Source organism: Balearica regulorum, chromosome 7 (genome assembly GCF_011004875.1).
Source record: "Balearica regulorum gibbericeps isolate bBalReg1 chromosome 7, bBalReg1.pri, whole genome shotgun sequence".
NCBI lineage: Eukaryota > Metazoa > Chordata > Aves > Gruiformes > Gruidae > Balearica > Balearica regulorum.
In genome coordinates, this window is record NC_046190.1 from 19,649,025 (window position 1) to 19,666,167 (window position 17,143).

The window sequence follows — 17,143 nt, forward strand, 5'->3', positions numbered from 1 at the left end:
AGTGACCCATGCTGCTGTAACCTAATAATCATGGAGGCTACCCTTCAGGTGAGTGTCTTTGTGCAACAACTACTTATTTGAAAGAAAATTGGTAGAGCCAGAGTTCCCCCAGGAAATTAAATAGGATGACAGTTTCTTCAGTATTGTTTTCAAAGCAGCCCTTCCCACTAATGGGCGAAGTGCTCTAAATACCCATGGGATGGAGATAATGGATTCTTTCTAACGATGTTTGGGTACTTTTCATTTTAGTGTTTAAACCCCAAAGACGCTTCTCAGAGCCATGATAAAGGTTAGAACAGCTCAGCTCTGTGGTAGCCAGTAGCTTCCATGTGAATTCGCAGATGTGAGGTTCCTGCTGGGTTCACAGTGTAACTTTGAACAAAAGTGTTCCACTGAAGTGCTGTCATTGCCAAGACGAAATCAGGTCCTTTCTCCCACTATGGAGAGTTCATGTACACAGATCCTGAAAGTGCTGTCAGCAGAGATTGAGTCTGCCAAGATTTATCTATCTCAGGGGGTGCCTTGAACCCAAGTTTCCCATCCTCCAGGTGCATGCTTGAACCACAAGACTGGCTACTGTTTTCTGCTGGGTCAACCCTTCCTGTGTTCTTTGCTCTTCCTCATGAAAAAAGTGAGAAGCCCTGATTCAAGTGAAGACAAGCCATCTTTTTTGCAGGAGTGAGTTTTTTGTGTGAATTCTATTTTTACTTTCTGGTCATCATCTCATCTAATAATAAAATTAATCAATACCATAACTGCTAGAATTAGTCTTGGCTTACACTACATCTTTCATGAATGGCTAACCTAATAAACAGAAATAATATGAAGAATGGAAAACTTCTTGAGATCACTGACCATATCCAGAGAAAGTCGGTGCTTTCATTACTGTTAGGGTCTAAAGGAGAGAGCAGGCTGCAAGAAAATCCTGTCTTCTCTTAGTAAAGCACAGTTATTGCAGAATCTAGGCTGTATCAATTAAAAAGTGATTGCTGACCCATACGGTTTCCAGAAAGTATGAAGTGCACCATGAGGATGCAAAAGGCATTGCGGCGTGGTGTGAAAATAGCTTAAGAAGGAACCCTTTCTCTTACTCCAGCAGAAACCATCTGATGCAAAAGAAGGTTTTGTGTGACACCAAGTGTTGTTGAATGAGTTAGGTATGGCTACAGGTTGTTGGTTAAGGATATTTCTGCATCAGATCAATAATTTCATTGTACATGCACAAAGGTGCATCCAATCCCCAGATGAAGTCCAGGTGTGCCCATTCAGGAATTCTCTTGTGATAGATGACCCTCTTAATTTGAGACAGTATAACGGCTGCATCCTTGGGATTTGCAAGCAAGTCTTGTCCCCCAGTCTATACTGCAGTTGGTACAGTCATCTCTTCTACATTGTAGAGAGGAGGAGTAGCCTGGAAAACATGACGCAGTACAGGAATGAATGTCCAGGATAGCACAGCAAGCTTTAAACATGCATTTGGGGTTTTCTTCTGTTAATGTTCGAAGTAGAGATTCCTAAACCAAACAGGAGGGAAGTGCCCTTGATTGTCTTTTCTGTCTGTGCTTGCAGGGATGACCCAGCTGATAGCACAGCCAAAGGAAAAATGCATCCTGAGTTGACAGAGTTACTGTTGGGTCTTTGCCCTCTCAGCTAGGAATTCATAGTGTAGAAGACTGGAACAAGACAGAAGATGACAGGATGCTTCTGGATAAATCCCCATCTTGGTCCTGTTGGAGTACTAGTCAGCCCCAGAAGACATATGTGGTCTAGTTAGAAAGGACATGTGACAAGTGTGAAAAGGAGCTAAAGTGACTTCTGTAGGAGGAGAGAGGAAGTAGCTTAAGACTCCTGAGTTTGGAAAATAGAGGCCAGAGCAGAGACAGGACACAGGCTTATACAATCACAAATGGTATGAAGAAAGAGCACAGGAAGTAATTATCCCATTACTTCTCATAACACAAAACTAGAAGGCATCCAGTGACTTTCCAGGGGAAAGCAAATTTAAGACAAACCAAAGGAAGTTGCATTTCATGCAAGTCATCTTAAAACATGTAACTTGAAATGATAGGCTGTTGTGGAAACCTAAAGGGTAGGAGGGTCAAGGATGGAATTAGTCTTGGATGGAGGAGAGGTTCCTTAGGGACTGCTTGAGGACAGACTCCTTTTTTCTCTGGCTGCCAGAATCTAGGGGTAGCTATTAGCTCTCCAGTTGCCCTCTTCCTAATATTGTTTCCCTGAGCTCTCATACATGGACAACTGTTTCGATCACGCTAGTAGGCAAGATGTCTGTTTGGCATCCACTGGATATACTCTTCTTTTTCTAAATTAATTTTATATCTTTCCTGCCCTTACTTCCTCTTATTCCTATTGATCATTTAATTGAAAAGTTTTAGTCTTCCTCTTTCTCTCTTTTTCTGTCTTTTCTTTTTACAATGTATTAATGCCATTAGTGCTTGCATGGTTTCTCCGCTTACTTCCAAACTGAAAAGTAGTAATACAGATGGTAGTGGCTAAATCCATCTACTTGTATTCTGAAAATGTGTCTCCTGCTACACCCTTGCTCTCTTCCTGTGTGCTCCTGTGTTGTCCAAGGGTAATAATAGTTTCACCAAAATATACCTGTTGGTATTTTTCCATGTTCTTCTTTGAACTGCCCCAGTCATAAGCTTGGAACTTCCCTGAATGGGCCTCCTAAGAGGATGAACAAGAGAAGGGTAGTTACAAAGCCATCATTCAGGAAGTTTGTGGGTTCTTTCCCTGCTGAGCCTCAGACTCCAATCTAAAGCCTCAGTGGAAGTTCTAAGACCTACGAAAGAGCCAAGAGCAAATTAATTAAAAGTCGCAATCGGTGAAAAGGAGTCAAATGTTTTTGTCAGAACAAAAAAAATCACTGTTCCTGCAGAAAGCCCCAGGGACGATCTTGCAGGCAATTTGTTCTAGTTTGTAAAATTGCTATTAACAACTGCCTCCAGCAAGTTCCCCTCACTGCTGCTGCCATGTCCTCTTCTGACAGTCATATTGCCATCACTCAGCTCTGTGAGTGTCTCCTGCTTATATTTTCTCTTCCCTCTCTGGTTTGAATACAGAAGTCATCTTTCTAGGTTTTTTTGTTGTGCTCCTTGGCTTTGCCTATAGCATGGGTTGTTACTATTGTGAGAGACACTATCAATGGGATCTTAATATAGAAGGTAAGGTGTCTGCTAACTCCTTTAATGGTAATAACAGCAATGACAACGAAGGCTTAGGAGTATTACTGTAGCGTGTTTGTACTTGCCAGTCTGTGGCTAGAAGCTGAATTTAACCTAAGTCAATTTGCAGATGTCCCCCCACTGTGACTTTGTAACCTTTTTTCTTTACAGGCCTAGGCCATGGTTACAAAAGCAACTTAATAAAATCTAATATTTTATGTAAAAGTATTGTTTGATTTTGAGTAAATGCTTGTGCATATGCCACTCAAACATATCCATGTGTTTGCTGTGTCGAAAAGCGCATTAACACTGTTGCAAACTCCCTGCAACTGCTTCCTGCTCCGCTCCAGAGCCTGCAGCGCTGGCAGGAAACCTGTCTGGCCTGCAGCAGGTTCTGTGACGGGGCCCGGTGACTTTATGAATCCTGAAAGTGTGAGCTCAAAGACAGAAAAGAAGCTACCATCAGCACTGCTGCTGAGGGTGTATTATAACAGTATATCGTAAGTAAGTACATTGTAAGGTAGGGATATAGCAAGTTTACTAAATAAAGGATTTATTATTTATAGTTCTATTGCTGTCCAGACACTGAGAGCTTTGAAAGCAAAGGATGAAAATACAAAGGCTTTCACTAATAAAATTTGATATTTTACAAAGCAGCCTATGTCTTGCTCATTTCTTGACTCCACATTGGAAACATAACTGATTTCTTAAGGTAAGCTCTGTACAGAACTGCAGATATCATTTATATAAGGTAATGGGTACACAATAAAGGCTGATATATACATCTGCGTACACTGCTCCCAGCACACAGGTTTTAACACAAATACTCATTGTTGGCTTCAAATGTACCTGTATCACATAGGGTATCTGTATTCTGCTACAGAAAGAAAGATCAGTAAGAAATAGTGTTTTGAATTGAGGTTTTAATTGTAAACCAAATGGTGCATATGTTTCCAAGAAGTTAGCAATGGCTTCACAGCAGGATATCAGCCATACCATATCAGAGTTGGTAAGTTATACATACCATGTCAATGTTTTTCAGGTTACAGCCACCCAGACTGAAGAAGACACTTCTACAAAGCCTGGCAAAAGCTCGGTGGCTGCAAACAGGGACTATTAGCCTTCTTAGGCACTCAGCCTGGGGAAGGAATTCTCTTTTGCCAAGCAAACCCTGTGAAATACAAAGGTAACATTCATTTAAGAATCTACACTTGTACATTGCGCTGTTGTTTTAAAAAGTTGTTTGTGTCCTGTTCCTCTTCTCCAGCACTTTCAGTGGTTCTCGCTTGCTTTTTCTTCATTTGCCAGATGATGTTCCCACAGACAAGAAAGAAATTAGGTGTTTTCCATTGCATCAGCCTGCTCAGGCATTACTCAATTCATGTTACATCACTTTTAACAAAGAGATATGTTAAATGTTAACTCCAATTCATATTTTAGGTCTAAGCTTGCACATCAGTTGTGGCTTTGTCTAGAGGAATCTTGGAAATCTTTGAGGATCTGCATCTCTGTACTTCTCTGTGTAATCGGTCCCAGTGCTGCACTATTGCCCTAGATAAAAAGCTTTTATTAATGTCCAGTCTGAACTTCCAAAGGCTTAAGTCATAAGGCAAACCTGCCAGCCTGCAAATGAGTAGATTTCATAAAGCCCTATACTTTCTGTGTATCCCTTTTAAGAGCTGAACAAACAAGTGTATGGTTAAACAGTTGAAACCAAGATATCACGTACCCTGATCAATTTTTCAAGAAGGTAGAGGAGTTTTGTTGCTGGGCTTCTAGCATACTTAATAGTTGTGACAGGTGCTAATGCAAAATAGAGTTTGATTTTCTGAGCCAGCTCTGGCATTGTTGAAAATGCAATGAAAGCTGAGAAAACAAAAAAGAGGAGATAGGAAAATAATTATTTGTACATTAGACTGTTTTCAGTATTTATGAACGCTATTCTGAAATTTCAAACCTACAAGCAACCTTGTTAGTTGTTCAGAGACTGTGGTTCAGCCTAGATCTGTGTGAAATCCCTTTTCTCCATGTGTTACTAGCTTGTAGTTTTAGTTCTCTCTTCAAAAAGAAATTTCTTTCTATATTTGCCTTTGCAGCTTTCTCCCAAACCCCTTTAAAAATAAATGCACACTTCTGATGTACATTTATGCATTTCATATACTATTGGGAGGAGTAGGTTTTTTTTCTGGTCAGCCCAATTTATTTTATTCTTTTGTGTGTGTATGTACGTGCTGTCCAAACTGGCCAACTTCTCTTTCTGTACTCTCATCTTCCTATTTTGTTTATTTTGGTCAACTGACCAGCTGCTGATGGGCACACCCTTGCGTCTTGGAAAGAAACAATTTGCACGGGCCACAATACTTTCTAGTATAATTCTAAGTCAACAGACTTACAGCAACAGTGCATTTGGCCCATTATTTTTTATTGTCTGTAAAATAAATTAAAAACGTCTACATGTTGAAAAGAGCTTACACTGTGTTTTTCACACCTGCAAAGAGTTAATGAAAACCCCAGGTACATTCAGTATCTCAGTATTTCAAATCACATTTTACTCCTGGTTTCCTGAAACATTGGTCTGTTATGTGTAACTTACCAATGGTAGTACCTTGTGAATAGCCTATATAGTACAACTTTTCCTGTCCTGTTTTCTCCACAATGAAATTTATTGCTGCGGGAAGATCAAACATTGCCATCTCATCAAAACTGCAGGCAGGAGATTGAAAGAGAGGCATGCATAAATTAAAAATCAGACTTTGAATTGAATTCACATTTTTATTACAGAAATTGTATTTTACTGTCAGCAAAGAAACAACATGAACTATTTAGTGAATCATTCAGCTATTTTAGGTTTTGTGTTTTTCTGGCACTGAATATGGAAGCTATTACTCAAGATTTTCTGGGGTATTTTCTCCTTTGACATCAACAGAAGGACTATAATTTCAAGAAATGTCAGATTGAATTATAACTGTCTACACAGAAGGAACAGGTGATGATATAGTAACAGGGGTCCTTCAATGGAATCACACATTTTATACGATTTGGCATTAAATAAAAGGTCTGGGTTTAAAAGCTCATTAAAATAAGAAGTGCCAAGATTATTTATATTTTCTCCTTCTGTGATCTTTGTGTTATTGTAATACACAGACTAGTGTTTCTAAATAGCCTCCAAACCTTCCCCCAGAACTGAAGAACGACTTGCAGATGCCCTGTGCAGGTTCCTCTGAGTTGCTCTGCTACTATGCCTCTAGTTTGAAAAGCCTTTTCTAGCAGTAATTAAAGTAGTCTCCATCACTGTTGAAGTTCAGAGGCATGTATAGGAGCACCTCAGCAAATGTGAATGTAAAGAATGCTTTTTAAAAGGTAGCATATGTAAATCCCTGATTTAGCCAGCTTAAATAATTATGTAAGAATGGGCAATGGAGATACCCTTCAATGTTTCTGTCTACCTGAAAGCCCAGAATTCATCTTGATCAAGGGAATAATTTTGATGTTTTCTGGACCAGCGATTCCCTCTGCTGTTTCCCATCCAAACATCAAACCCAGCATCAGCTAGTATGAAGCCCAAGCTGTTGTTGGGCAGGTTTGTGATCCAGTTACTAGCATCTCCCAATAATCCATGTTGGAGAAACACAGCAGGTTTCAAAGCTGAAAAGCAAATCAGAAACAAAACAACTATTTATAAACTTTTTTCATTTTCTGATAGGAAAATACTGTCCATTACTCTCCCATATTCAATACTGGGATTTGTTTGTTCCTGCACCAACGTGAAGGAAGACAACCAATCAAAAAAACAAAACATCCCTTTCTGTAAAGAGAGAACTTCTTCTAAGCTTCTGTAAGGATTTAGGGAAAGATCTGCCTGACACCAGCAAAAACTAGCTTGGCACCCTCCGGTCATTGTTTGTGTAGCTCAACCGCATTAGCTTGAGATTCTCAATGCTGATATAAAGAATGAAGGTATGAGATTGTTTGCAGAGGTTTCCTTTACCCAAAATATAAATCAGTCACTGATATTAACCAGGTGTAAGCAAAAGCAAAGTAAAATTAGAAGCTGGAACAGCTTTCTCAAAACAGGCTGATTGGACAGTCTTTACCCTATTTTGTTCTATTTTTAACTTTTCTTCATCAACTCTTACTATGAGGGTATATGCCTCATAGTGGATTTTTATTATAAATAGGTGTGCTTGACGTAAATCCTGTTGATATTGCAGGCTGTTCAGGGCAGCCAGAATGCTCTGCTAAAATTTCACTAGCATATACAAGCTTTGCTGGATGTTTTACAAATATAAGGTATCTCTTTCCAGAACGTGTCCTGTATAGGCTGGTTTTGTCTCATATTAAAGAACTTTACCTGGGTTTCCCTGATTCTGTGTACCATAAGGGATTCTGTTAGTGGTAATGATATAACCAGCTTCTGTCATCACTTCATACTCCTTGCAGGGGTACCCTTTGTAAGTAATGAGCTCGTTCTAGAAGAGAAGGTACAAATGCATTTGCTTGCAGAAGTCCATTTCACATATTATATGCATAAAATATTCTCAATGAAGAAATGTTAGAGAGCAGATGCAACTGGGGATTTAGTCTACGTATATTAAGCATCTGAATAAAGCAATATCAGATGGGATATTGTAACCCTAAAATTACAACAAATTTCTTTCATTCTTTATGTTATATCCAGGACTTGACTATTCAGTTAAAAATCTGTTATTAAAAACCTGTAAAAAACAGGCTCTTGCATTCTGATGATATAAGAATCACTTTGATCTCATAACAGGAGTTCATGATTCCCATAGCTGAGACGAGGAGCTGCCTGGGTGCAAGCTTCACAACTGCCCTTTCATGAATGGCACATACGCAATGAGTACCACTGAAAAATTGACTACATTATGGAAAAACCAGGATCGGCCACTTGCATAGTCACAAGGGAAATCACTAGCACAGCCAGTCTTCAGCTCTGAAATAACTATTACTTTTGACCTGTAACATTCAACCTGTTTTGTTACAAACGGATTGGCTTTTATAACTTGTACTCAGAGAATTACTCAATGTAATTTGTCACATGGCAGAAAACTCAAGATTTTAACAAGCGACTGAAGATCTAAACAAACTCGCTTGGCAAGAGGTGCTCTTCTGAAAAACTGGCCATTTCTGATCTATGCTGGTCATTCAACAAAGGAGAAAACATAAGCCACTAGTTATTTAGAGTCGTCTTTGCTGACAAAATGCTTACATTCCGTGATGGTCGTTCTTTCAGAGAGGGGGATAGTGCCAGCAATAGCAAAATGATAACTGATCTTTAAAAGGAAATTAGCTCTGGAGATATACTAAGGAAAGATGTTTGCCTTAATTTCTATCAAACATAAAATGTGCTGTTACACATGCAGACAGAAGAGAATAGAAGAGAAAGCAGTAGGATACAGAGTGATTAGAGAGGATGGGTTAAATAAAGGCAACTTATCTACCCTGCTATTTCTTACACCTAGAAACCCCTCTGCTGTGAGACATGCATTCCTTCCATTCCCAGGTCACTCTACTGAGCAACTTACAATATTCATAAATGCTTCAGGATCCACAGCTCTCTTCATTCTTCTGAGTTCTTCAGAATAAGTAATTTATTGAAACAAATACGTCACAGCAACAAACAGCCATATCTTCTCTCTGGATAAAACAGTATATTCATCTGTCAGTAGTCCTGCTCTGTACTTGTAATCCAGGCAGGTTCTGTGCTTCTCTGATGAGCAAAGTGCTGCCTAATACTGAATGGAGCTAGTCTGGTACTCCCTACTTGTTAATTAAACAGAACAAAGCTGACTTTAAACACCTATTTCAGAGAGTTTGGCAGCAATCTGGATTCTCTGCTAAGGTTTGGACCAGGACATTGCTCTTAGTCAGGGGAAAGTACCAGTGAATCCAAGGAAAGGAGCAAAGCTTTCAGAGAAATGGATTTCACTCCTTCTTCTGAGAAGCAAGTCACTTGCATTACCATGCCACACATTTGTTCTGTAGATTAACTGGGAAACGTTTCTGGCTAACTCTGGGGAACAGTGGAGTTATTGGGCAACTTGTAACTAAATAAATCATTGTCATAGCGAAGTTTTCAAAGTGGACACAACCAAGTTGTTGGATAGGCAACTGAAAAAAAAAAGACAACTGAAAATAAACAAATTAACATATCATTTAATTAATAACTTAGGAACCTAAATAAAGTACTTACTTATAGTTGCCTAGCATAATTTATACAAAACTGTTCAATGGCAAAATTTATCCACTCCATTGGATGAGGATGGAGAAAGGAAAAGAAAGCTTTGCTAAATATAATGTTAGGTAGAGACTGAGTGCAGGAAAATCCAGTTTTGTTGAGGAAATAAGGAAAAAAAAAAAACCAAAACCTGAGAGGAAACTAACCTGCTTAGATGCACACATAGCAGCTCCACAGTCTGTGAACACCTACATACTCTGAGCTCAAAGAAAATGCAGTGTTTGAATTAACATTCTCTCTACACCATACAAATCCCTAGAGGCCGTGTCTAAACCTCTGTTGTCCCAGTGACAGATCTCTAAACTAGACTGAATCAGCCAAAAATCCATTGCATTTATTGTTTTCCCAATCAAGAAGACACTGTAACTTTTTTCCCCAAATAATATAAACAACTTTTTTTTTCTTCTCACAGAACAACAATTTATATTCTAACGTCCTAACACTACATTCTGATCTAATCTGTAGCTTGAAAATACTTGGCTCCTTTTGTAGAAAAAGGAACAGACATTTTAAAAACTTTTTTTTTTGCTGAGCTAGCCTCCTTTTTTCAGTTGAAAGCCACTGTGATCTTATTCCCACACTTGCCATTTTTCCTTGTCTCTCCAGTTAGCTCACAGTTACCTAAATTCAGGCCAGGTGAGTCATGCTGCTCCTCTTTAGCCAAAAGGAATCTTTCAAGAAATAGCCATCCTTTCTCCTATGTGAGTTACAACACAATGAAATAAATTTGTTCTCAAATGATAAAGCAACTCCTCAAGCCCAGGTTTGATGCCATCCTTTGCAGCTCCCACAAAGCCTTCACCAGTTTGGGGTCAGAGATAAATTGAAGCGTTACTGACCTTATGCCAGAAATCATGTGTTCGGCTGAGAGACTGAGGCAACAGAAGAATGGAAACTCAGTTCTCGGGTGTTTGGAAGCAGTGCTGGGTAAAGACGGCAGCGAAGGAATGGTCATGCACTGTTTTTTCCCCAGTCCTGCAGCACCTTGACGATAAGCACCTGTTTCTTTCCCACTCCTCATTCCTTCTGCTATCACTTCAGCTTTTCCCTAGGGTAGTACCAGAGAGAGGCAACTGCTTTTATTCTGAAACCTCGTGCTTTTCATCTCTTTAGCCACCACAGATTAATAACAAAGCCCTTTTTACTATCATAGATTGCTGGATTTTTAAGGAGAATACCAGCCTCTGTGGAGTGGCAGAGCAGGATCAGGAATTTTGAAAACAAACATGTTCATAGATATACCTTATCATACCTGATTAAATTGTCAATAAACCTGCATCAATTTGCTCTTTTACTAACAACCTGCCAATTCTCGCTTACGTGGAAAGGATAGAAGGAAATCTGACTCTTTGATACTTCTATAGATGTTATTGCACATATTTTTCTTTTGTTCATTTAATGCTCATGTTGCTGTTCCGTAATTCTACATTGCTGCAGGAGTGGTTTCAGGAGATTTTCCTTTATTCATATTTCACCTCTAAAATGGCCATATAATAAAATGGATGTTCCCTAAATGTAAAAAGTTATGAAGCTAGAATGCTTTTCCATAACCTGTGTGGACTCAGGAAACATAATCCCACTGGCCGTTAGTCTCAGTGGTCTCAAACATACTGGGAGTTGGCCAGCATTGCCTGGCAGTAGAAATTAGGTGGATCCAAGTAGATTGTTAGGTCTTCAAGATAGTGACCTTCTTTTTGTGGAGTACAAGCACAATGCAGCCATATTCCCTAACTGGTGTCCTAGCTATTAATATAATACAAACTTTGCAGAAGTACGATAGAGGCTTTCTTTTTTTTTTTTTTTTTTTTTTTTTTTTCCCCCTTCACTTGCATATTCTGTTATAAAGCTGGTGAACTTTGCATTCTGCATGTTCCAGCTTGGTATTTTTAAACCTTGAAACTAATTATTCTTTCTCGTTCAGTTTCCCACACTTGTTCCTGCAAATATTCATTCTGTCTTACAGACACCATTTACCCACACAGAACAGATGAGCTTATACAGAGAGGAACATCTACCAAGGTTTTGAACAGGCTTTGATACTTCTATTTATATTATAGCTTGTATGCTTTCTCCTTGCAATACTGGCTCTGGTTAGGACCAGATTTATTTAATATAGCCTCAGAAGTAATTTTCTTTAATATTTACAGACCAGAAAGAAATACGAAAGAAAATCTCAGGAGAAGATCTGTTTCTACAAGATTTGCTAGCGGGCCTTTAAAGAGAAATATAAAAGTCTGAATTCAGGTTCTGGCAGGGAATTAGGAGAGAAAATTATTTTCAAAGAGTTGGTTTAGAACATGTTTCCAAATATTGAGTCTACATACGGGCTGGGTTTCTTTTGAAATCTTCTCTTTACTTCCTTTCATATAATTTAACATCTTTCACGTTCCCTCTAAGAAAATGAGATTTTCTCCTTTTTAAAGTCCCAGTGTCTTTCGAAGCTCAACATGAATTCCACGAATGAACCATTTAAATATGTATTTGTCTTTGAGTACTTCATGCTATTCTAACTCATTAAGATGTGGTATTAACTTGGTGTGAACAAAGCCAGCTTCATTCTTTAGTGTAAAGCAATGCTTCATTGACCAAAAGAACTCAATAAAACAATATTGAGTAAAAGGACAATGTATAGATGGCATAGTACCATAAATAGCAAAGTAGTGGATAAAGTCATCATTGCAGGTTATTGGCAGCACGTGTTTGAAGTGAGTGTTTGAGATGGGGAAAGAAGATGAATAAGGCTGAATGTTAGGCTGATTTTTTTAAACACAGACATGCACACTCTGTTGTAAGTTGCTAGGTTTCAGGGGAAGTTACTCACACTATAAACAGGTGTAGAATTCAGTGGAAATGCTTAAAGGTTGAAATGTTACTGTCAGAGGTGTGGCTGCATCTTCACATTGTGGTCATATGCAAATGAACTTCAAACTGGTCAGTCCAGACGCCCTTATATAAATAAGTGCCTTTGCATAAATTGTTTACTACATACTCAGTATATGAAACCTCAGTTCCTTCGGTGCTCTTTCTGGATGAAAAAAACCCCCAGTGATGCACAGGATATAACCCCTAACATTTGGTGTTTTCGCAGACTCTTTGCTCTCCCCATTCCCTCCTCCTTCAGGAATTAGACCTGGCTCTGAAAGTGACTTAAGAATGGAAGATATTTGCAAGCAGCTGAATATAGCAGTTCTTCACAGATCAAATATGTCTTTTTGGCTTCTTCATCCAGCTACGTAGTTATCAGAAACATTTGGCTATTTTGAGTATGTTAAGGAGGGCCTTTAAAGGAAGGTGTGCTTTTTTTGAGAGAGAGACTTGTTTTTGAACAAGTTGCCAGCCAGGAGTCTCCAAGGGAACGCACAGCAGCAAAAACAGAAGAAACCCCTCTGTGCACTCATATGGCTTTAAAAATATTTCATGCCATAAGGGTGTAAGCAGTTGTTTCTTCAGAGTGAGCAAAACACTGAGAACTAAGAACAGGGTCTAACAGTGCATTCTCCACGGCATCCCTGGGACAATACCTGGTTTCTGGCAGCGTGGGCACAACGCCTGCCCTCAGCCGCCCCACGCTATTGCCTTGGCTGGAGCACCATTGGCTCCCGGCACAGACATGTCTGGGGGGTGAAGGCAGAGCCCCCCCTGTTCAGCAATGACCCCTACATCTCCAAACAGTGAAGGGAGTCCTTCCAATGGAGTCCACACACAAAGAGACACAAGTGCAAGAACGTAAAGCACTAGTGAGAACAGGTGCTGCTTGGGTGCATGATCCTCCTCAGCTCCGTCAGGGCTGCAAAAATATTCCTGGTGCCCATCATCAAGGTAAATGGCATGGGCTTGCCTGGAGGATTTCCAGAAACTAGGCTGAGCAGTACAGTATTCTTAAGCGATGAGTGAGGTAGGTCTGAGTTGGCACTTACATAATTGCAAATCTTTCATGGGACAAAGGTAAAGTAAGAAGTGTCAAAAAGAAGGGCTCAGGAGGGACAGAGAGGGCTGCACACCTGACTGTTCTGTTCACACTGCTGACATCTTGTCTGGGAATGTCCCAGGCAGTGCTGCCCTCCTGCCCAAGCCTCAGTCACCCATAGAAGGGGCGGCTTGCAAACAAAACGCTCAGCACCAGCCCCTCTGTGGACACAGGGCACAAAGGAAATAACTTCTGAAAACAGAAATAATTTCCGCAGGGCTTTTTGGCTGGTGACGAAGTCTGTGAAATGTATGCAAGCCAGGATTTCTTCACCTCTAAGGGTGGATGAAGTCTCTGTTGCAATTCATGAGCTTTGCATAACTGTTAAAATTGTTTTGCCCCACAATCCCCAGGTAATTTTTTTGTCCTTCCGCTAATTTTGTAGTAATGTATACAGCAATATCTCCTCACCCCCATAAGTATCAACTGTAATTAGAAAAAAAAAAAGAATTCACACATCTGCATACAAATGGCTGGAAAGCTGAATTAAGTACGGTTTATTTCTCTTGCAGTTGTCGCTAAATGAAAGTCACAGGAGTGTGAACTCAAATCCTCTGGCAGAAGAACTGGAACCAGTCCGAGCACTAAGCAGGAGTCACACTCAGTCAGCGCTAGTCCAAGTGCCCCAGTCTGTCCCGTGAGTGTGTGCCATTAAGTGTTGGTATGCATGGACTAATGAATGGGGCTGGGGTTGGGTCAGGCAATTTCGTCGGGTCGGTTTTGTGTTGGCATCAGCAGGAGCTATCCAGCTATTTTGAAGGGTGGGTCAGAGGGGCTGTGGGCAGAGTGGCTTGTGTTTTTCTTAAAGCTAAGAATTAAAGTAACGGGTTTGCTCTGACACAGAAGGAGGCTGCTGGGGGGGTTAGAGATGGCATTGCAAAACCTCTGTCCTCTGTTCAAACTGGGATTTTTGCATACTGGGTTGGGGTTGAGTCGGCTGCAGCCCAGAGTGGGCAGTGAGCTGAGGTCAGGGCTGGGCCCCGAGGTGGCCGCAGCTGAGACTGCTGGCTCGCTCTTCCTCTGAACACCTTTCTCTTTGCCTGCTTTCTACTGAAAAATTCTCTTCAAATATGAGTTCCATTACTAATTATCTCAGTCTTGGCTTGTTGAATTTTTTCATGCACAGAAAACAACTTCCCACTAACTTTTGCTCGGTCAACAGCTTGGATAATCATAGCTCTGTCTTTCCAAATTGTAAAACCCTTGGTTTTTTCCTTTTACCTTTATACACAGTAGGAATTTATTTTGAAACAGCAAAGATACAGCTATCTCATAGATCTGGTTCTTTTTCTTTAAAAAGTGAAGACACAGCTACCAATTCAAATTGCTGGTCTGCTCTGGGAATCAACATTAATTTTCCCACATAAAATAGTCCATCATAAAATAATAAAGAATGAAATAAAAATAATTACAAAATTAAGATGATTATTTTGCATTTAGGGCTTAGAATATGATTTTGATCTTTTGTAAGGAAAACAGAACATGATAAAAGTGTTTTAACCTTAGCTATAGAAATGCACTTTAAATAGCAAATCTGCGTATCAAATATAGTCTGTGTTTTCAATAAAAGCTTTCCCTTATAAAGACAAAATTTGTCTGCTGACCCCAAAGTGATGCTTTCCAAAACCAAATGAAGAGCCTACACATTCTATTTTACTTATGTCAACAATATTTCATTCTCTTGCTATGTGAAGGAAGTTTACTTCTAAAATGCTAGTGCCAACACATAGTTTCACAACATTGCACAGAAATAGGACAGATGAAACTTATGGTCCACTTGCAAGCTCTGCTCCATTTGATGGCTGCACTGGACATTCAAAGTGTCCATGAAGCAAGGGAATATTCTTTCATTAAGCCAAGTAATGTCAGACAAGGGCGTAATTCTCACCATCACAAAGGAAATCCATGTGCTTTTCATGGTCAGGGTGATGTCTTTGCTTTGGAAGCATTTTTTGAAGTGCCTTGAGGCAGGAAGATCCCTTTGCAGAGTCATCTCCTGGCTGTTTTGCTATCCTGGAGCAGGTAGCAGCGGCCATCTGAGAAGTGATGAATTCCCAAGGTCTGTGTCCCTCAGCAGGGATGCCTTGTGGCTCCATGCTCTCTGCTGGTGGGGCTGTCAATCTGTAGCAGAGGAGCTCCAATGTTAGAGAAGAAATAGGTCTGAAAAACTAGTAATTTGTATTTTCCTTTTGAAAGCCAACAGGAAACTGATCACGTCTTCACTGCTCAAAAATTTGTGGCACAGCGATTCCCAGGCTGATGCTGAGCTGAGCTGGCAGCATCCCTACAGATCAATGTATAGAGGTACCAGCTCAGACCTGGCTCCAGCAGCACCACTTTTAGGGTCCATCCCCCTGCAATGCGCCCTGCCCCTCAGCTGCCAAAGCCAGGCTGGCGTCTACCTCCTCGCTGCATTCCCTGGCACCACTGTGGCACTTGCTCAGCCAAATTGCTCTGCACTTCTTGTACCCACAGTCTTGCTCAGGTCGCCCCAGCATCTTGAAATAACTGGTGTCCAGGTATAACAAGTAGGACATTGAACCACTCATCACTGTTGTGCGATTCTGCTCACGTCATTTTGACCTCCAGGACTTTTGTTTCCTTCCCATTATCCAGCTGGCACCTCCAGCTATGAGGATTTTGTGCTTGGGCTATCCCTAACACTTGTCTGAACAGTGTCTAAGGGATATTTCAGTTCAAGGTGCATTTCTGTTCATCTGAATAAATATTCAGATAAGTAAATGAAAATCATGGCTGAAATCCTTACTTTTGTGCCCTAAGGGATGTCAGATTTTATTCGTATAAGCCATAAAGACAGACAAGTCCTTATTACAAGTTGTATCGACAGAGACTTAAAAGAATGGACTACTGGAAGTCAAGAAGTCACTGATGAGTTTTTGCTTTGAAAAAATGAAAGGAATATCTGGGGGGAAAAAAATAAAATTTAAACAGATTTTTAACAGGCAGGTAGATTCCTGGAGCTAGCAGCTGTCAAAATTTTCATTCAATCCTATCAGAATTCTTCTGTGCTTAAAAAATCATTCCCTGAGCACTTGATGTAGCAACACTGGTTTCCTGTCAGTTTGTACCTTACAGTTGATTGCAAGATCCAGTTAAATATTGCCAATGATCGAGATATCTCTCTTGCTCTTCTTCTTCTTCTAATCTCCTAATCATGCTGCAGTCTTTACTAGTCAGCACACTTGTAGTCTTTCTCTTCTACTTGGTCATCTTTTTTCATGAAACACAAGAAGCCTTAATTATTTTGTGGAGGACTATGCTGCTATCAATGAAAACTGGCCCCAGGGCTCAGAATTTACCAGGGAGCATACAGACACACAGAGAGCATAATCTCCTGAGCATTGTTCCCTTAGGAAGGCAGCTAAACCATCCTCCCTTAAGCCTTTGAATAAAATCACTGTATAGTTCCATATTGTTGCTGGGTTGCTCTTGTCTTCGTGTTTTGAAAAGCGATTGTGCCATTGCAAAACAAGATGAATTTTAGACTAGTATAATTTTCAAATTATAAAGACAAGTACAAATATTTTGCATAAGTCAGTTATTCTGATCTTGTAGACCCTCTGATGTTACAGACTCATCCTTTGCCTTATGGGCAATGTCCAGCATAAAACTTGCATGTGGTGCGTATAATGGGTATCTGCCTTTTCAATTTCATAAGAAAGCATTTGTTTTCCACAGAAGGCATCACCTTAGGAAGCACCCTGAAGT

At 40.1% G+C, this 17,143-nt stretch overlaps 1 protein-coding gene across 1 annotated transcript; it reads right to left on the minus strand.

The window, feature by feature from the left end:
- Positions 1 to 981: 981 nt before the first annotated feature.
- LOC104642243 (lipase member M-like) lies at positions 982 to 8,909 on the minus strand. The gene is given in 8 exon segments (XM_075757807.1): positions 982 to 1,411; positions 2,620 to 2,691; positions 4,213 to 4,359; positions 4,918 to 5,054; positions 5,782 to 5,891; positions 6,635 to 6,833; positions 7,540 to 7,657; positions 8,735 to 8,909. Coding segments are annotated over 8 exon segments (1,056 nt in total). The 5' UTR covers positions 8,774 to 8,909; the 3' UTR covers positions 982 to 1,177.
- Between the last annotated feature and the right edge of the window lie 8,234 nt (positions 8,910 to 17,143).